This window comes from Thermomyces lanuginosus (genome assembly GCF_041956635.1).
Source record: "Thermomyces lanuginosus strain ATCC 200065 unplaced genomic scaffold VTN49scaffold_29, whole genome shotgun sequence".
In the NCBI taxonomy this organism is placed as follows: domain Eukaryota; kingdom Fungi; phylum Ascomycota; class Eurotiomycetes; order Eurotiales; family Trichocomaceae; genus Thermomyces; species Thermomyces lanuginosus.
Genome location: NW_027192363.1, coordinates 383,219 through 402,702, shown reverse-complemented (window position 1 = coordinate 402,702; position 19,484 = coordinate 383,219). Strand labels below are relative to the sequence as shown.

General features: G+C 50.6%; 10 protein-coding genes across 10 annotated transcripts; 7 read left to right on the top strand and 3 right to left on the bottom strand.

Moving 5' to 3' along the window:
• Window positions 1–818: 818 nt before the first annotated feature.
• On the top strand, window positions 819–1,424 carry VTN49DRAFT_3648 (uncharacterized protein; the record flags this gene model as incomplete). The annotated part of the gene is made up of 1 exon (XM_069411507.1): window positions 819–1,424. One exon carries the CDS (start codon window positions 819–821, stop codon window positions 1,422–1,424), a length of 606 nt encoding a protein of 201 aa, XP_069268119.1.
• Window positions 1,425–2,282: 858 nt separating this feature from the next.
• On the top strand, window positions 2,283–2,916 carry VTN49DRAFT_3647 (uncharacterized protein; the record flags this gene model as incomplete). The annotated part of the gene is made up of 4 exons (XM_069411506.1): window positions 2,283–2,420; window positions 2,489–2,580; window positions 2,638–2,714; window positions 2,786–2,916. The coding sequence occupies 4 exons, from the start codon at window positions 2,283–2,285 to the stop codon at window positions 2,914–2,916; spliced, it is 438 nt and encodes a 145-aa protein (XP_069268118.1).
• A 231-nt stretch (window positions 2,917–3,147) lies between these two features.
• Window positions 3,148–3,838, bottom strand: VTN49DRAFT_3646 (uncharacterized protein; the record flags this gene model as incomplete). The annotated part of the gene is made up of 5 exons (XM_069411505.1): window positions 3,148–3,159; window positions 3,210–3,317; window positions 3,391–3,537; window positions 3,656–3,717; window positions 3,796–3,838. 5 exons carry the CDS (start codon window positions 3,836–3,838, stop codon window positions 3,148–3,150), a joined length of 372 nt encoding a protein of 123 aa, XP_069268117.1.
• Window positions 3,839–4,248: 410 nt separating this feature from the next.
• VTN49DRAFT_3645 (uncharacterized protein) lies at window positions 4,249–4,972 on the top strand (the record flags this gene model as incomplete). The annotated part of the gene is made up of 3 exons (XM_069411504.1): window positions 4,249–4,548; window positions 4,601–4,750; window positions 4,805–4,972. The coding sequence occupies 3 exons, from the start codon at window positions 4,249–4,251 to the stop codon at window positions 4,970–4,972; spliced, it is 618 nt and encodes a 205-aa protein (XP_069268116.1).
• A 189-nt stretch (window positions 4,973–5,161) lies between these two features.
• VTN49DRAFT_3644 (uncharacterized protein) lies at window positions 5,162–6,827 on the bottom strand (the record flags this gene model as incomplete). Its single annotated transcript, XM_069411503.1, has 6 exons — window positions 5,162–5,329; window positions 5,390–5,518; window positions 5,586–5,709; window positions 5,765–5,845; window positions 5,898–6,058; window positions 6,114–6,827. The coding sequence occupies 6 exons, from the start codon at window positions 6,825–6,827 to the stop codon at window positions 5,162–5,164; spliced, it is 1,377 nt and encodes a 458-aa protein (XP_069268115.1).
• Window positions 6,828–7,970: 1,143 nt separating this feature from the next.
• VTN49DRAFT_3643 (uncharacterized protein) lies at window positions 7,971–9,173 on the top strand (the record flags this gene model as incomplete). The annotated part of the gene is made up of 1 exon (XM_069411502.1): window positions 7,971–9,173. The coding sequence occupies one exon, from the start codon at window positions 7,971–7,973 to the stop codon at window positions 9,171–9,173; it is 1,203 nt and encodes a 400-aa protein (XP_069268114.1).
• Window positions 9,174–9,548: 375 nt separating this feature from the next.
• Window positions 9,549–12,419, top strand: VTN49DRAFT_3642 (uncharacterized protein; the record flags this gene model as incomplete). The annotated part of the gene is made up of 6 exons (XM_069411501.1): window positions 9,549–10,436; window positions 10,486–10,596; window positions 10,652–10,669; window positions 10,717–10,832; window positions 10,879–11,528; window positions 11,578–12,419. 6 exons carry the CDS (start codon window positions 9,549–9,551, stop codon window positions 12,417–12,419), a joined length of 2,625 nt encoding a protein of 874 aa, XP_069268113.1.
• Window positions 12,420–12,826: 407 nt separating this feature from the next.
• Window positions 12,827–13,430, bottom strand: VTN49DRAFT_3641 (uncharacterized protein; the record flags this gene model as incomplete). The annotated part of the gene is made up of 2 exons (XM_069411500.1): window positions 12,827–13,173; window positions 13,241–13,430. The coding sequence occupies 2 exons, from the start codon at window positions 13,428–13,430 to the stop codon at window positions 12,827–12,829; spliced, it is 537 nt and encodes a 178-aa protein (XP_069268112.1).
• Window positions 13,431–14,260: 830 nt separating this feature from the next.
• VTN49DRAFT_3640 (uncharacterized protein) lies at window positions 14,261–15,014 on the top strand (the record flags this gene model as incomplete). Its single annotated transcript, XM_069411499.1, has 2 exons — window positions 14,261–14,449; window positions 14,514–15,014. The coding sequence occupies 2 exons, from the start codon at window positions 14,261–14,263 to the stop codon at window positions 15,012–15,014; spliced, it is 690 nt and encodes a 229-aa protein (XP_069268111.1).
• A 2,127-nt stretch (window positions 15,015–17,141) lies between these two features.
• On the top strand, window positions 17,142–18,382 carry VTN49DRAFT_3639 (uncharacterized protein; the record flags this gene model as incomplete). The annotated part of the gene is made up of 4 exons (XM_069411497.1): window positions 17,142–17,420; window positions 17,481–17,636; window positions 17,690–18,052; window positions 18,116–18,382. The coding sequence occupies 4 exons, from the start codon at window positions 17,142–17,144 to the stop codon at window positions 18,380–18,382; spliced, it is 1,065 nt and encodes a 354-aa protein (XP_069268110.1).
• Window positions 18,383–19,484: the final 1,102 nt, after the last annotated feature.

Below are 19,484 nucleotides of genomic sequence, written 5' to 3'. Positions count from 1 at the left end.
AAATCAGAAATCCCGTATCGAAAGTTAAATAATACAGTCCATAAAAAATGTGAAGAATCCAAAAGGAATCAGAGAGACCGTGGAAAAAGTGGCTGGAGCGAACGAGTCCAATATTGACCTAGTCAGTCCCGCCAGCCGAAAATCAAAGATTCCAAACGGCGGCAACGGGGGACGGTAGGAACAGAGGAACGGACGAACCGACCGCAACGCTGGCAGGCAGGGGAAAGCGAGCGAGCAGAAACGAGAGGCCCAGTTGGACAAAAGAGGGGGTTGGGGGTGTTAAGAATGATGGATCATGGACATGGATTGATCAGCCAAGGCGGCCGGAGTTTCGGGATTACAGCAAGTCTTTGAGGGAGGATTTTTAAGAGAGGCAGAAATCCTGTCTCAAAGAGCAACATGGAAAAAAAGCCAGCCAAAGGAATTATTGCCCCACGCACTTTTTGTTTCTGCCTCCCTCTTGTTCCCGCGGTGCCTGGGTGGCCCAGTGTACAGGCTCGCTTGGAACGTGCGGCGGACCCTGATCGGATCGGCCTGAAACATGTTTGAATCGACAGGATTAATTATTCCATGGCTCCGTCTGTCACAGCTTGGTCTAGCATATCAATCGGGTACGCAGAGGGATTCGACTAGGATGGCTCAGGATCGGAGATAGTATGTAGTTCATGGGCTCCAGGGCTCAATCCCACGTGGTCTGTGTGCCCTCCTCGCTCGCTGTCTTGTACTGTACAGGACTGCCAGCACACCAGGTCCATCTCATCACCGCGAAAATCTCTCTTAATTAATCGCAAAAATTATTAACTCAGAGACGTCAAAAAATGATGGATCGATGCCAAACTCCACTTCCGCGACACCGAGGCCCTCCGTACAGGGTATATTTTCATTGGCGAGACCCGGCCACACCGGAGCGAGCCGAGACCCAAGGCTCATGGAGGAATAGAGATCGAGATGCTCAAATTCAGGCACGGAAGAGGCTCGAGTTGGTGAAAAGAAAGCCCAGACACGGATCGCCCAGATCGGTGCGAACTTGCGCGGCCAAGAAGCCATCGCCTAGGATCATAGGGCAACAAGATTCAATAGTTTGGCACCTTGTCCACTCGGAGCTCTGGGCGGGGATTGGGGTCAACGCCCTCTCCACCATTCAGCGTGCTCAATCGACACCCTCTGCGACACCCGCTTTCCTCACCATCGCATCGGCTCTGGGTTTTATCGATAAGGAGTGGGTTCAACACGAGGAACCAACAGTAGCATCGGGTCTGCGGCCAACTTCATCATCATCATTCCTGCCATCCGGTTCTCCCTTGATCAGATGGCCTGGCAATCAAATGGCTGGAGACTCCAGGGTGAACACCGCGTCCAGCCACAGCGCCATTCATTTTCCGCCATCTATCATCCACGGTGGATTGGGTCGGTTTGGACGATGAAATGTCGTATCACAGCATGTTAATTCGGTTACAGTAACATTGAGCATGTACTCCGTATCAACATTTCGGAATGTGCGTGTGTGTACGGAAATGATGCGACCTTCAAAGCATGAGAGTCATGGCAGCTGGAGCTACATGATTCATGTCGGATTTGCCGTGCCGGGCTCCTGGAGGACAAGGTTTCGTCGCCAAATTCCAAATTAGGCAGAGTTGTCAATCGCTTCAACTTCTCATGCCGAGGGGAGATCCATGGCTGGGGAGTGGCTAGAACCTTGCATGCGTAAGCGTTCATGCTAAACTCGGCAAAGTGTCGACAAAGGCGGCACCAGGAAAACGATCAATCTTGAAACCGTTCATGTTTCGCCTTGAACACCCCCCCGGAATGGGTTAAAATAGCCTAATATTTACCGTTGGATAACTCGTAACTTAACTCCTCCAGTTATTCAGATATATCTGTTGCTTCAAACGTCTTAAGAGCCTCAAGTTTCGGCGACTTGGTGCCCCCAGGATGTTGTGCATGGGTCGGCCGTTGCTCCGACAAGCCATTGTGACCCCTATAGACCTCCGTAAGAGTTCTCGATTCCGATTATGGACTCGCAGATGTATCATGGAATTTACTATGTCATAACTTGCAAACTGGATTTGAAAGCACAATGGGCCAATGAAAACACTGCAAATATCATTTTCATATAATTTTCAACGCTCTTCCAATCAGATTTTTGTAACTTATCGATAACAACTTTTTCACCTACGATCGAGCATCACGACAGACGTCAATTGCTTAGGACTCGACGCGACTCCCCGCAGTTTTACCGGATTGGCAGTACCTCGGGCCGCACTTCGATAAGCTATCCCAACATGCCGCACCGTGACGAAGAGTCCGGCGACCAGACTATGGTGGATGCGGACGCCGATGCGCAGCAGCAGCAGGATGCATCTCAAGAACAAAATGGCGAGGAGGAGGAATTTGAGACGTCGGAGGGACGAATCACAGTGGTGAGTCGGAGTTTGCCAATCAATATCTCGATGCCAATGAGCAGGAAGATTAATTTGAATCAATTTAGCTTCCCGGCGCAACGGAAACAGCCGCCTCCTTCCAGTTCGTCAATGAGGGGCATACACTAGGCAATGCCCTGCGATATGTGATCATGAAAAAGTGAGTAGCGCGTGGGTTTGGCCTTGGGAGTTTCACGTGTTGAACCTGGAAAAATAGTCCACACGTTGAGTTTTGCGGCTATACTATCCCACATCCTTCGGAAAACACTATGAATCTCCGGATACAAACATATGGTGCGTTTGCTCTTGCCTTCGGGTTTTTTTTTTTTGCTCGTTATGAAGCATATAGCTGATGATTCTCACAGAGCAAACAACGGCTGTTGAAGCTCTGGAAAAAGGCCTTTCCGATTTGATGGATCTCTGCGATGTTGTGACGGAAAAGTTCACCGCTGCTCGGGATGAGTTCAACGCGCGGAATGATCGTATGGAGTCTTGATTTGTCGGATTTGTCGCCATGGACATGAGTGTATGGACGTATGGATTCGACCGGGTGTTAGGAGTTTGGTTTGATAGACTGGTTTATTCATTTTTGCCATGGTTGCATGCAGATCTAGATCAAATGCATTGCTAATATGTACATTTCTAATCATCCCTACTGAAACAATACTCGATTGCACTACTTTATCTTTCAAAGACTGCAACGAGTAGAGGTACGAAACGCAGCCCATCAATTCCGTCCCTAACCACATCAGTACAGAGTTTCTTTCAAGCCTAAAACAGAAATCTCACCTCCAAGAACCCGGAAATGAAATTCGGCGGCAGCCGAGCCTTTGGATCCTCCTCTGGCCGGAAATACTTCATCACATGGGAAAGCTGCTTCCAATAGTTCAGAGTTTCCTAACCACGCGCGCGAGACGTTAATTGACAAATATCCCATTCCCCCCCAAAAGCAATGAACCAGCAAACGAACCTGATACTCGGCATGGCTCTGAGCGAGCAGCACATCAACGACCTTGAGTTGGTTCACATAACGATGGCGCTCGAACTGCTGACGGATCTTGGTTCGGATGGCCGACACAGGGATGTTCAGCGAGTACATCGTTTGAATCTCGGGCGACTATATCCATTATCATCGAGTGTGAGTGAGACCGGTCTGGATATTCATTGGGTTGGGTGATATCACGAGATCCGACGGTGGACGAAGCACACTGGAATGAAAAGACCGGGATACTAACCGCTCGAAGCCAATCCCGATAAGCCTTGCGAACTCTAGCCTGGGCATCAGCCCAGTTGACCGCTACAAGCAAAGATGGCCCGGTTAGTCCATGGCCGTTCAGTTGATCGGAGTTCGGGATGCTCGCGGGGAAAGACGTACAGGAGCGCGTGCGCTGCGCTAGAAAGGCCGGATTGATCGTCATTGTCAACCGTACTCTCTTGCCGACGGTTCAGTGACGCAAATTCCGCAAGTAGAATCGGCTATATGCCGGAGCTTCTGCATACACTAGTGACCAAGCGACCGAGCGATTTCGAATGATCATGCGTGGAGGTCAACTTCCGTTGCGAACAGAAATACGCTATACTGAATACGGTATGTATGATATTTACCGCCTTCCAATTACGAAAATTTTTCTGCATCCAGAGCTTTCAGCAGCATCAGTTTGCAAAACCTCGAACAATCGCTCTCAATCCTTATTTCTCTGATTTATTGCATTACTGTTGGTCTAATAGATATTGCTGCGGAGCTGCTTAAGCCAGGAATCGAGCCCACGCCAGTCTATACCTTCCCAACTTTCCTCCACCCAATTGACCTGCGAGAGCTTCTTTCACTATGGCACCGAACCGAGGCACAACAAAAGCATCATCGAAGGGGAAGGTCTCCTCAAAAGCCTCAAAGCCACTTAGCTCGGCCTCGAAAGTTACTAAATCCAAAGCAAAATCAAAATCGAAGCAACCCCCGGCCAAAGAAGTCAAATCCAAACCGAACAATGCGGCCGATCAAGCAAAGAAGAATAAGAAGCCCGAGTACTCGGAAGAAGAGCTTGGTCTCATGCCATTGAACATGGTGACGCCAGTGGGCGTTCAAAAGCCAAAGGGAAAGAAAAAGAACAAAGTTTTTGTCGATGATCAGGTTCGTCCTATTCGATCAATTTCCTCGAGTCTCCAGCTAATACGATTTGTAGGAGAGTATGATGGCAATTCTGAACATGGTGAATGCAGAAAAGGAAGGGCAGATCGAGTCAAAGCTCATGCGAGCAAGGCAACTGGAGGAAATCCGAGAGGCGAGGCGAAAGGAGGCCGAAGCGAGGGCCGAACAAAAGAAGTCCAAATTGGTATGATTTCTCAACTCTCTTCTGGTAATATTATCGATACTAACGCTATAACAGGAAGGAATCAAGGCCGAGCTGCGAGAAAAGAAGAAGAAAAAGAAGAAGCAACAACAGACTGGCAGTGAGCAAGCCAGCAATGGCACCAAACAATCAGAACAAGCAGAGGAAAAGTCAGAAGAATCCTCGAAACAGAATAAGAAGCGAAAAAGAGTGTCTTTTGCATGAAGACTCATGGTTGTTTGGCATGGTTGTATACTTTTGTGTCTGTTTGACGACATGCATGGTGTCTCGGCGTTTGTTCCTTCTTAGCATTGTCCATTGGTTACGGGCGTTTTGGAAGTATATATCATTGAAGTGGACGGTTTTATGTATACTCTGTCTATCACGCTCAAAATATATATACACCACACAGATTCATTTCTGGCCCACATTGAATGCCAATTTCCGACGCATTGGCTCGTAATGGGCCCTTGCAACGGTTGCCTCGCTCGGAATCTTTTGTGACTGAGCCCTCGTGTCTCGAACCGTGGGAGGGACACTGAGGTTGATTTCTTTCGCCATCAAGTCAAGGAAATTGGCAATCTAGTGACGGATATCATCGTCAGTGGAGCTTTTTGTCATTCAAAGAATTGAGTGACGTACCGGTTTGGCGAACCATCGACCTCCTCCGAACTCGAACCAGCCTAGGTGGCCACCCCAGGAGGTGGTCAGTAGCACGCCATACGGCGTCTGCTTAAATTCGTCGTACGGAATGGCTTCCTGTACGGAGATCTACTCGGTTTGGAATACATTAGCGGGCGATGCCTCGGCGCAGAAACATTCCGTAGAGACAACTCACAGGATCATCCTCCGCATTGATTGCCAAGAATGGAATGCGAATGGCCGCGATTGAGTCCACGGACGATGCATCTCGGTAGTAGGCACCTTCCGTCGGGTAGCCCCAGAGAGGCGCTTGAACGGCCCTATGCTGCTCGTCAGCTGCTAACCAAATGAACTAATCAGTGAGAATGGTCGTACCGGTCAAACTCGTAGATGTATCTGGTTTTTTGTACTTCTTCCACATCGATCTTGGGATGTTGCGACACAACCTCGATATGACTAGAAGAGGGAGTCAGTAAAAGAGCATAGGGAACTACTTGTGGAAACATACTCGCTCAATAGTCTCTTGAGGCTGTTGTTCATGTGAGCGGAGTAGACTTCTGCACCTAGCCAGGTGCGGTGTAGAGCGCGGCTTGAAAGCTCCAAATTCCAGGGATTGGCGCACACCACAGCGGCCTTGAATGCGCAGTCCTCTCCCTCTTCACCCAGATACTACACCATCAGGTTAGCATGATCCGCAAAACAGTACACACTGATAAAGACATACATTTGTCAAAATATTCGCTCCCAGGGAAAACCCCAAGCCAAACAAGGGCCGGTTGGGAAACGTCTTGCGGAGCCACTTCACCACTTGCCGTAGATCCCATGTCGAGCGGGCGTTGAACAACACAGGGGTGCCGATTTTCGTCTGCGCACACCCCCGGGCATTCACCACGCATGCTTCCCATCCGCGGTCTTCGAGAACCAATGGCGCCAGCGCAGCGCGAAGGTAAACCTCATGGGAGCCGCCCGTAAGGCCATGTAGTACCACGAGCATTGGCCGTGAATCGTCAGACGGAAGGGATTCTAGTTCTTCATTGGAAAACAATGACGTGCGCGGTGGAAGACCCGATGGTAATGTGTACGTCCTTTCTTTATCCACCGCCTCATCATTGGTGGGCATATCATATGGGGGAACCACAAAGTCGACAGCGAAATGGCCCTCAAAATTCGACTCATCCGCCTGGAAGATCTTGCGTTTGTAAAAGATCGGAATTTCAACGGCCGGAGTCGTGGTCCAGGCAGTCTGCAAATGGCCATTAAAAAGGAATGGATTGAGCTTGCATGTTTCTGGAGTCGCTTTGCGACAGAGCTCGGCTAGCGTGATGTTGTCTTCCTTGTCGCTGTCCCCATCTCTGGTTTTTGTCTTCAATAGCAATTGCTGGTGCTGCGAATGATGCAGAGAAATTTTCGCGCCGGAACTCAGCCATGCCAGGCTCATCTTGGTGAGAAGTTTTTCTTCGTGAAAACTGTACAAAAACGCTGCGATCGAGGAAACTGATTGTAACGAGTGATGTGCTTGCTAGAAATGAATGGCGTCGGGTCGGAGCCTACTCATCGATGGAACAACGTCAAAACTAGTGCGATACAAGTACTCGTGCTCGACGGAGTACTCTGTAAAAGTACTCCGTTCCTGTTCATAACCCTTCCAGCTGCTGGCTCAGACCGAGGTACATCTCTTTGAGGCAAACTGAGATTCGTAAGTTTGTCATCCGTCACATTCCCAAATAGGATTAGTTCCGGTACGGAGCTTGCCGGTGGGGACGATCTCAGGTCTCGACTAACCATGAATGGAAAGACAGGACTGATTATGTCATCCCATCCATTCCGCAGCCAATGGCGGCGTCGGGATCGATCCAGTGGCCTGAAAGAGGGGCTTCTCCGCCATGGCGGCCTCAGGCACAAACGATCGACCGCCAGAACCAGGAAAGCTTCTGGCATGCGGGCGGCATGTGATCCGCGGAGTGGCGGACACCCTTGGGAGTATACTGGGAACTGCTGTGGTATGCACGGAAAGAACACCGATGCCTCAGGTTTCTATGCCCTGTGCCAAACAACCGGTTCCTGATCGTCTACTGATGTCATCGACCGTGACGCCCGCATGCGGAAGTCCCACGCCAGTTCGCGGCATTTTGGGAGATTGCTGGAACTGGAGTTGCAGCCAATACTTATTTATATCAGGAACGTCGATCATCCATGTTCGAGGTACTACGTAGCCCCAGAAATTGGTGCCGGTTATCGAACAGCTTTCTCCGCGGCTGTGCTCATGCGGAGATGCTCTTGTAGCTTACGTTGCTTTGAGTTTGTCCAGAGTCGGCACAACATGTAATGTTGATTCAGTGACCCAGATTTCTTTTTATCCTATTCAAGGACCGTATATAAGGACTAGCTTCTCTACAATAATCCAAACCAAACGTTAAAGTTCACGCCGCTGATCATCGTCGGGAATTTCCTCGGTACGCTGAGAGCAAAGGATGCGAACATTATGGTAAGAGCTCGACTGTGTCGTGCGGCCGACCGGGACACATAGATCTTGTCGACGACATCCTCTTGCATTCATCGTATTGCGTGAAGACGCTGCGTCATGCGTTTAAACGGAATCAATCTGCTGGCGAAGTTGAAGGTTGTTAAGAGGTCATCATCTATCATTGACAAGTCAGAAATGGAGCAAGAGCAAAGGAGCCCACGCCGGAACTTTGGCGAATGCTATATACTAGATCTGCCAACAGAGCTCCTCTCGTTGATCAGTTCTTATCTCGATCCCGTGTCCAGAGCGTGCTTTGCCTTGACTTGCAGACGCCTGGTTGCCATCTGCGGCCCAGCCTTAGCTTCGGAAGCCCTCCGATTTCCGAAGGATTTCGCTCCATTGTTCCACCATTACAAGTCGGCGCAGAGCTTCCGCACCGATCGATGGCGATTGCTGCTGAAACTTGAGGACGGCAAATGGGTCGCCTGCTCCAGATGCCTCAAACTGCATCCGCGCAGCGCATTCGCCTCCAAGGAGCTGAGGCGCTTTCCCGATGAAAGAACATGCAACCTGGGAGAGTGTGCAGGCGTCATCGACCTGTGTCCTTGCAAGAAACTGACCTTCAATGACACGATTGATCTGATCAACCAACTCAAGGCGCGTGGCGTCCTTACAAAGCTGCCGTCGGACCTGTTTGGCAGTCGCGCATACGACGAACGGTTCCTCTGGCACTCTTGTACAACAGTCTACAGAACAGCGGAGGTCAAAATCGACATTTTCCCCGAAATCAACGAGGAAGGGAAACTGATCATCAGAACCGAGTATCGAATGTATGTGGAGCCGCACCGACTCGCAAAACATCAGCACATCACTCCTCGCTTCGCATGTGCGCATAGGTCCATGGACCTTTGGTTATCGAGTGTCTGCCAAACGATCTCTTGCCATCAGAACAATGCTACTATCTGCTCGGCATGCGAGCGAATCTCTGCCTGCAGCAAGTGTGGTACCGTTCTCAAGTGTCCTCGAAAGCGGCCGTTTCAGTGCCAGGACAGTAACCGGGTCGTATATTACTTCTGGACACAACGGTGTCTGGGAGGAACATCAAACCCCTTTCCAGACAAGGAGTGGGCGGCTCAGCGGACTCATCCTGTCGAGGCAGCAACAGCCTGGAACAATTGCCGGGAAATGTGTCCATGGACAATTCGGATGCACCCGCCGTCACACGACGCGCCAACGATCGAGGATGAGATTTTGAGTCCGGCTCTCGAAAACAACGGTGAATTTGCATCCCAGATATATTCGTCACTTCGTCTTGAGTGATCCATTTGCTGAGGAATGTTTCGAGTGGACGGATCACTGGTGCTTTGGCACGGATCATTTGCATTTTCAGTGTACTTCGTTGGGAAATGTACTTCATGGTAATAATTCCTCTCAATCAGAGTATGAGAACCGATCCCAAGTCCTAAGAGGTTTTTCGAGCGTCAAAACTGAGATCGAAGTGCTTGATACACTTAATCACGTGAGGCAGCTAGGCCTGCCTGATTGGGTAAAATTCAAGATCTGAGTCTGTTAGAGAGCTGCAAATGCAGCGCGATCTTCGCTCGTAGTGCTATATTGATCGACCTTGGCAGCCTCCTGATGATACTCACTTTTCCGCGTGTCCTATATTATATCTCTCATGTACTTGAATAGGCGATGAGCTACCCTCCCCCTTACAACGGGCCGTATCCTCCACAGTACCTGCAGCAGATCTCGCAACACCAGCGATCGCCGCAACAACCGCCGCAGAGCAATCCACAAACGCCATACCCAAATCTTAGCCCAAATGCGCAATATCAACCGCAAAATGCAAAACATTTTGCTTATCCTCAGGCCGTCCCGCCTGGGTACCAGTTCCCATATGCACAATCCCCTTCGTTGCAGCAGCCCCAACAACAGCCCCAGCCCGCGACAGCTCGATCACCGGTGTCAGGGCAGCCGCAGTTCCATCAATTCGGTCCTCCATTACATTACATGAACGCAGTCGGTGGAAATGTTGCTGGTCCCAACAATCACATGCATTTCACCCATAATCCGGCCCAGATGTCGCCGACGCTTCCTCAGTATCGCACGGCATCTGGATCTTACACGCCAAACGCAGCACCTTACCATAGCCCCCCGAGTGGTCATGGCTCCCCTAGGCAATTTATGACAGCGACGCCGTTGCCATCGGGCCCAACTTCGCAGCAGATGATGGCAGCTCCACCGCAGACCGTACCGATATCGCCGAAAGTCCCGTATCCACCGGGAAACTTTGTTCCAACCACGTCCGTCCCCTCTACGGCAAGCGTGCAGAAGATGCCTTCCAATATCTCAACCCCGACATTATCAGCAAAGCAACAGCCGGTTCAAAAGCCAGTGGAGGATAGGGGTCCTGCCGCTGACGTCGACTACCAAGTTCTTCTGTTGGCATTGGCCGATGAATATTTGAATACGGCTCATAGGCGAGGATCGCTTTTAGCTCTATCCAAGAATGAGGTGGAGTTGGAAGAATATTATAACCTCGTCGCAACTGGGTTGGGGTGCCTTGAGGCCGTACAAGAAGTACGTACCTATCCCCGGCCGGTGACCTTTGTACATTAACCAGCCGTAGACTTTTCGAAGCGAGCCGCGGACCGAAGCATTGGTTCGATTACGATATGCGAGGATATTAGTTGAGGAAACCGATAATATCGAGGAGGCGGAGGTTGCTCTAAGTAAGGGGGTTAGTTACGAATATCGCTGTTCACTTGAGAAGAAGTGCTAACCTCATCCTGCAGATAGAGCTTTGCGAGAGGGTGAGTTCGGCATCAGTAACGTACGACAAATGCTGACGGCGAGTTAGAATAAACTGGTGGATCTCAAGTACACCATGCAGCAATTGCTGGCCCGTATGCTTTTCAAATCCAGTCCCAAAGCCTCCATCAAAATGGTAGATGGAATACTTCAAGATGTGGAGACGTAGGTAGCTCATCCCTAGGTACTGCCAGGCATCTAACGGGCTCAGGTATGGGCATGTGCCCTGGGAGTACGCATTTCGCCTGTTGCGCGTTTCACTTGCCTTGAGTTCAAATTCGCACCAAGAGTTCGTTGCCGCAGTCCACCACCTCCATCGTCTCGCCAACCTCGCAAATCGACACGGCGACAAGCCTGTCTCCGTTATCGCCGCAATCATCGAGGCCATGGCCCACTTGCAGCACTCGACGGGAGCCGACGCTGTTGAGCAGGCACAGCGCGCCATTGCCGTGGCTCGGCGTTTCCAGTTAGATGCCAGCGTTGCTGAAATTCCGCAGCTAGGCTGCATGATACAGTTCTTGGACGTTTCATGTAGCGTCCTTGACTATAAGCTGCAGCAGTCGTTAGAGAAACTACAAGTTTTGCGTGAGATGATGGATCGGCAAGACAGTAGCTCGCGATGGCGCGAGGATGGATCGTTCAGGATCCCACTGAACAGCAAATCCGCCGCGTCTATAGCGAATAACGGCGATGTCCTTCTCGTTGAAAATGGAATACCATGCCTGACAATGAGCTGGCTTCCGCAACGAGACTTGTATGCATTGTGCTTCTTCCTCAGCTCCATTACATTGAGTGCAAAGAACTCGCACGATGGCCGCAAGGCAGAAAAGTGCTTACAGGAGGGACTACGAATGATTCGTGGTATGTAGGGTACCAGGTTCCAAAATTGACCTTCGCTGACAATTTGCAGGAGCATTCACAGAACCCGAAGACATCTCGGAGTCGCTTGTTGCTGCTAGCCGACGGGTTGAGTGGCGCAAAGTGCTACATGCCAACATTCTTCTTCAACGGGTCTTTCTCCTCTGCGCAAGGTCCGACTGGGATGCAGCCAGTCATGCCCTCAAGGAGCTGCGACCCGTCGCTGAAAAATTGGGTGATGCACTTCCCGAAACCGTCCGATGTTTGATACAGTATGCTACTGGAGTTGTTGCTCAAGGAACCGGCGACCTCGCTGGCGCGCTGGCCGCTTACGAGTCACCGCTTCTCGCACTTTCTCCATCAACCAACAAGACTATGCGGATCAACCCGCGGCGGGATACTGCAATTCTCGCTGCGCTGAACACGGTTCACATCCTCCGCGAACCCACGCATCCATCCCACAGCCGCATGAACGGGATTCTTGCGATGGTCGAGCCATTCTGCGTCAACAGCCCTAATCCCTACATCCAATCCGCATACTGGCTTGTGCGGGCAACGGCGCAGAACGACTCGACAATCCAGACAAAGCAGTATCTTCACCAAGCGCTCCAGTCCGCCCAAGCCATCAACAACAACCAAATCACCTGCATCACTCTAAATTTCATGAGTTGGAAATACTTCCGCGGGGTGATTGGCGAGCAATCGGAGAAGAGCGCACGGGCAGCACGCCACATGGCGATCAAGGCCAACGATCGGCTCTGGGTCAGCGTTTCGGATGCAATGCTTGCGGAGACGCTGGAACGGCAGGGCAAGGCGGATGACGCCAGGAATGTACGAGAGGAGGCGAATATGGTGATGACGGGGTTACCACCTGCATTGAAAAAGAGGGCATAGACGAAGGTATACGGCGTTTTGAGGAGTTGTTTTCGGTGCTATCTAGGGCGGCCTTGTTTGGTAAGGGTAACTGTACATCACAGTCGCGACGAACATATATATATATATATATCATGAATTCCAACACGATTAATCGACCATGAGACTATTGACATGACGCTCGCATTGAGCTGGTTCCAATGGACGATAGTATATACACATCAATTATACACTTCATATCCCTGAACTTGAATATATAATAAGACACAAACCACCCGCGAGATGATAACGCCCAATTTCAGGGTAATTTGGACACAAGAAAAAGAAAACTCCCCCACTCCCGAGACACCCGATAATCACACTGTACATATAACCCGCTCAAATGACAGCAACGGCAAAAAGAAATAAAAGAAGAGACAATGGTACCTCTAACCCAACCCACCCCAAATTCCACGTATCCGTCTTGCAAGCTGAATATCTTTTTGCATGATAGTGACGCGTTTTGCATGAATCGCGCATAGATTGGTATCTTCAAAGAGATGCACCAGAAACGCCTCGGCGGCTTCCTGTAATGCCAGGATGGCGTGCGACTGCCATCGTAGCTCCGCGCCGACTTCTGGAGGGAGGATTTCAAGCGCGACTTCACGTACGAGGCGGGCAAAAGGGAGTTTGCGGATGAGGAGGTCGTAGGAACGTTGGTATTTGCGGATTTCTTTTAGAGCGACGGTGCCGGGTTTATAGCGATGGCGGCGGCCGGTGGGGACAGGGTCACCAGCTAATTTTCTCTTGTTAGATGCAGGTTCATTTTTCCAACTGGGAAGAGGGGTAGAATTGCAACTTACGTTGAATGTCTGATGTTCGAGAGCCCTTGCCTGGTGGTCGTCTCCCACCTTTGCTAACTCGCTTTGTTCTCGATGTTTCGGGTGACGACGGTGAGTCTGGCCCGGCTCTGGCTGTTCTGCTTGTTCCAGGACTCGATGGACCTGCGGCTGAGCTCGCTTTGGAACGACCTTGACCAGCTTTAGGAGGCATGATGTTGCGCGATCGCTGAATGCGATCCGCTATCGACAACCCGCACTCGAATTAATTAGATCGATGATTGCACACGCTCGTTTCCTCGTTCTCCCCCTTTATCTCTCTTTTTCTTTTCTTTTTTGTTTTTTTCCAAGATTGAAGTTCTCAATTGTGCGAGATTCGAGTGCCGATATTCTTCCGGCGCAAAGGTAAATGACCTCGGAGTCTTGAAAGACCAAAAGACTGCGCTCTTTGGCAAAAAAGCCAGCAATCGAATGCAATTGTGCCTTGTGTATTTGAGAAACGAATAAATCGTTTCTGTGAATGCCTCAAAGTATTCCTAATCTCCTCGAACGAGCGTTGGAGGGGTACTCGTACAATTGGGAAGACAAGTGCAGAGAGGTACATGAGCTTTCAGCCACCCGATTTTCTGCTTGTTCCCGCGTTCGTGGCGCGTCGCGCACGGTTCCTTTCATATTACCTACTTGGGTTAGAAAGTGTGGCGCATGCATGCCGTAACAGGTTAGAGTAATTCCTAATCCGGTAGTTAGCTTATGCACCAGCCACTTGTGCTTATGTCATACACTCGAGTCGGCTCATCGGGATTCTGGACACGTGGGTGGAATGTTTAACTGACCATCTTGGGATTCATTCTGTTAATCAGTTCGGAGGCCTGTACTCCAGGTCTCGGGCCGATAGAGGCCACATCTACATTTGAGAGCAGTGGCGCATTCGGGCATACACGCACACACGTTCCAAATGCATCATCCATCGCTATCACTCACGCGTCATCGTTGACCACCGTTCAATCGCAGCACTCGAACCGGGGTTGCGTGACATCTTCCATCATGGCTGCAGTGTGGGGGAATGGCGGGCAAGCGGGCCAGTTTCCGCTGGAACAATGGTTTTTCGAGATGCCGCCGTGCACGCGATGGTGGACAGCAGCCACCGTCGCGACGTCGGTGTTGGTACAGTGCCATGTCCTAACGCCATTCCAGCTGTTTTTTAGCTTCCGCGCGGTCTACGTCAAGGCACAGGTATGCAGAAATAATCCTCACGGAAACCGTCGCAGGAGCGACTGCTCACGGGGAAATTCCACAGTACTGGCGTCTTATCACTACCTTCCTCTACTTTGGGCCCCTCAACTTCGACCTGCTGTTCCATCTCTTCTTCCTGCAACGATACTCGCGCCTGTTGGAGGAATCGGCCGGGCGGTCTCCCGCGGACTATTCGTGGCTTCTGTTCTACGCTATGACCTTCCTCTTGATCCTCTCTCCCTTCGTTTCGCTGCCGTTCCTCGGCACGGCGCTTACATCGAGTCTTGTGTATATTTGGAGTCGCAGGAACCCGGACACCCGGTTGAGCTTCTTGGGACTGATGGTCTTTTCGGCCCCATATCTACCCTGGGTTTTGATGACGTTTAGCTTGCTTGTCCATGGGACCGTTCCCAAGGACGAGATCTGCGGAGTGATTGTCGGTCATATCTGGTATTTCTTTTCGGATGTGTATCCTTCCCTGCATGGCGGCAGTCGGCCGTTAGATCCGCCACGCTGGTGGAGGAGATTATTTGAAGGCCGTGCGTCGGGGAGGACAGATCGATAATCACGAGACCCATACGGTCGGTTCGTTAAGATAATATGCATGGCGCCAGCCTATGAGACTCCCTGCTCGGTGGGCTGTTTGTTCATAGCTTCTACCCGTGAGCTGGGTCAGAGCGGCGCCGAGAGTACTCGTGACTGCCATGTTGCATTTCCGTGCATGGGTGTGATACCAGGGTCGGCGATCAGGAGTTTGTTGGTAATGGGCGCTTGATGACACTGGATATTAAGTTATTAACGGTAGTGATGGTTGGGATATTGGGTAGCACCTGGCTATCCAGGCTCTAGACTATACTCGTCCCTCGGAATAATCTGGAGTGTCTGAAAACAAAGCTCTTTGCTTGACTGCGCACGCTGCATACGTAGTTATGAGATATGTAACCCTCGCAGCATAACAGGCTGTCAGGAATTCAAGTATTCAAATATAGATAGATCGCGCAAAAGCAGGCGACAATGCCACATACTAACACGAGCGTCGTCATCTTACCACGAGTCAACACGCCTCCGCCACCATCTAGATCCAAACTCCGCCTCCGAGCTACCAGGATTTCATAAACCATAGTTCTCCTTCATGACCAAGTCCATGACCGTGTCATTTATGGTGGTGGCTGTTAATAACCTACGCATTGATTCGTTCACGCCTTGCTACTGTAACTTGGAAAGCCTTGGCTTACAGTATACTCGTAAACTCGAGAATGAAAAATGAAATCTGAATAGGCAAGAAGAGGCGTTTGGACCTGGTTGCCTCCCAGTTTCTGAAGCCCTAGTCTAACCGTAAAAAGCCTAATTTAATATTAGGGCTACGCACTCAGGAAAGTCAATTACGGCCCCAGCAGTTTTTCCGCTCCGAACCGCGGAGAAGTCCAGTAGGAATATTTTCCTACCGTATTAAATCTGACCGGTAACCTAACCGGGTAATTTCAATTCAGCTTGTTGGTTAGCTTCCCAGACCTGTTGAGTCTATTCATTTGTTGGGGCAGTTTGAGGTCTCCTCACGAGGGCCGGTGTTCGCGTTTGCTTCTCGACATTTCTTGATATCCTCTCCATATGAGCCATCGTCGTCGTTGCATGATTTGTCAAGTCGCGATAACCGCGCGTTATTCTCCCTCCTCAGCGGCGTAATTACATAATTGGGTGGGGAGATGGCAACTGTAATAATTTACTCGTCTGGTGCCAAAGCACAAACGGAGTGTCGGGTATGACCGTGGTATCGTACAGAAACCATACAGTTGCCTGGGCTCTGTACGAAGTATTGTGCCCCTGGCCGCAGGACCTGATCAAGTGTGGGCTTGCGAAAGGAACAGTCGTCACAGTGGGATTTTTTTCAAGCATGCCATTGGTCGATTGACCCATTGAGGCGGTGCAAATGACGACCAACCTGCTTTTTAATTTCTGGATTAGGAAAATCAGTGGAGAGAAAGAGGCTTTATGTAATGCTGGCGGTGCCTTTTGGTTCGGCCAGAGGGCCACTTGCCCACTTTCACGCCCCCCTGTCCGCCGCCCCCCCAAGCTTTATCCACAAACCCCAGCCATGGATCGAAACGGTGTCGCGACTCGCAATTAAAATTGAGGACAGCAGCACGCTTTTTTTCCTGATCGTTATGGGTTAGCTTGAGAGTGATTCCCCCTCGCCCAGGCATCCTTATCCCCCCGAACCATTCCTAGATGGTGTTTCGTCGTTCCTTTTCCAGTAGTAGGGTTTTTGGTCTAAGCTGTATGATCATTTTTCTTCTCTTTTCTCACATCAATCTCTTCTTCGAACCGCTCCTTCCCTTTTGACTCGATTGTGTACGCCCCAGGTTCCTTCCTTCCTGGCGAACCTGTTTCTCGAGGAGAATATCCGGCAACTGCGATCGGGCTCCTTCTGTTTGATCGCCTTGCCTCGGCGTTTCCCGCCTCTTCGCCCGGTGTCGTTTCCGTCCCTCCAGAGTGTGCGACAAGAACCGCCTTTAATCTCCTCGATATAGTCCAGTTAATTCGGGTGTATGGGCGGCGGTCAATTGTGATCCCCTCTCCGTGAATCAGATCGCATATCCTGCCCGGGTCAATGTTTTGTGAGCACGTGGGAAGATAACGCGTCTCTCGTCGGGCCCAGCATATCTCTGCAGACCCTCACTGCCCTGTCGACACAATGCGTCGCGGGGTCCTGGTCTTTATCATAATCAATGTGGTCATTATCGGCTTGCTAGTGCGGAGTGTTTTTACCCTCCTCACCCTGCTGGTCGAGGATGCGTCCGCCGATGCGATTTCGCGGGACGAGATCCCATCGGTGAACGGCTCCATCTCCGATGACCGCCCACTTGTCATCCCGAAGATCATTCACCAAACATACAAGACCGAGGACATTCCAGAGATCTGGCGGGAGCCGCAACGAAGTTGTCTTGAGCTCCATCCGGACTATGAGTACAAGGTTGGTTCCATCCCTCTGCTTGGCGCGAAAACAATGAAACTGACGGGTTGTGCGCCACAGCTCTGGACGGACGAGAAGGCGAGAGAGTTCATTGCGAAAGAATATCCGTGGTTCCTGGAGACTTTTGACAACTACCCATACCCCATCCAACGCGCGGACTCGATACGATATTTTGTCCTGTCACATTATGGAGGAGTTTACCTGGATCTAGACGATGTATGTCGGTGCTTGTTAGAGTGATTGTAACGTGTGCTAACGGGAAGACTCAGGGCTGCAAACGACGTCTGGATCCTCTCCTTACCTTTAATGCCTGGGTGCGCCGAACCAAGCCTACGGGCATCTCGAACGATGCCATGGGCTCTGTTCCTGGGCACCCGTTTTTCTTGCGAGTCATTGAGTCGTTACAAAATTATGATCGGAGCTGGTTCCTCCCGTACATCACGATCATGGCTTCCACTGGCCCGCTGTTCCTTTCCGTCATCTGGAAGCAGTACATGGGTTCGCCTGAGTCTGAAGGAACCGGTCGGGTCCGAATCCTCATGCCGGAAGAATACAACTCCCGCCCATGGAGCTTCTTTAGCCATCACAAGGGTGATAGCTGGCACGGCCAAGACGCTCAGTTGATATTCTGGGTATGTTGCCCTTACATGGAATGTCTTCAAATCGGCGCTGATGATGGCTAACCTGATACGCAGATGGCCAAAAACTGGATCTTCTTGACCCTCCTCGGCTTTATTTTGGCCGGAGTGGTTGGCTTCGGCATGTGGTATCTTTATGGGCGGCTGCTATCGTATAGCCAATACCGGTATCAACGGTTGCGAGCGTCCGCAGGCATTTCGCCGTCGCTATCAGGACGTCGTGCGTTACGAATTGTTCCGACGTTCCTCCGCCGCATCAGTTCAGCGTCATCGATTGCATCGGATGAGGAACTTGGGCGGAAAGAAGAAGGATACTTTGACTAATGCGGCGTTTGAGGGTTATCTGGAACGTTATAGACGGGCTTGGATTTGCGCCTTACATTGGACACGGCCGATCTTGCTGCACCATATGCCGAGTGGCTATCTCAGTTTACCTTGCTCGCGGAGTTGGGTGTATGATTATACTGTGTGTAACGGATCAAGTAATGTTAATAAGTAGTTATTGCTCATGCTTGTCATGAAACTAATAGGACTTTATTTGGTTGATGCAGATGGTGTCTTCCGTTTCCATTACGCTGTGAGACTGGTAGTTTGGTTGACAATGGAAAGATTCGACCATCGGCTGTTCTCTGGAGGGGCAATGGCAAGGTCGGAAAGACGCCGAGTAGAATTCATGTTGGGTCTCCGTGTCGGTGCTCCATGGAACAACTGTTCCTTGCGTTGACCGTTCAGTGAGCCTACTGTTGCTGGGAATGCAGTACATGCCAATGACAGTTCTCTGTCAACTGCCAGGCACCGAACATTTGGCAATGGTAGACTGGTAAGTTCTTGATGTTTCATCGTGTTTGATACTTTGCCTTGGGCAGTCCTCTAATCTACCTCAGACACAAGTAGTGGGTGCAACGTGTAAATTCACCGACTCGATTGTCCACTCTGCACGCTGAGGCTGAAAGAACCATCAGGAAAATGTTGGGTCTAGACGAGTGATTGGGTGCAGTTTAATTGCACCCAGTCAAGCACAGTAGTTCCGTGGTCGCTGGACCAACGCTATCCACTGCCTAACCTCCCTCAAGGCGGGTCAGAATGGAGACTAACTCGTGCCCGCCATTCTGCCTTGCACCATGGCCAGGCCATGGCTGGCATGAGGCCGCGAATGATTCAATCGAAAGGAAGAGGAATAATAAATGTTTCAGCGAACAAGATCTCTCCATGTCCAAGACAAGATTTCTTGGTCCCGGAAGATCTGGGGGGCCAAGGGGGGGAAACCTTGTCGTCCAGAAACGTCACACCAGGGGCTACAGAGGTGGTGACTAAACTGGATGAGGAACGAACCGTTACGAGAATAACAATTTAGGTTAAACAGCAGCATTGATTCTACAACTCGACATCCGATTGACTGGTGGCAACGGTTGATCACTTTGACAGC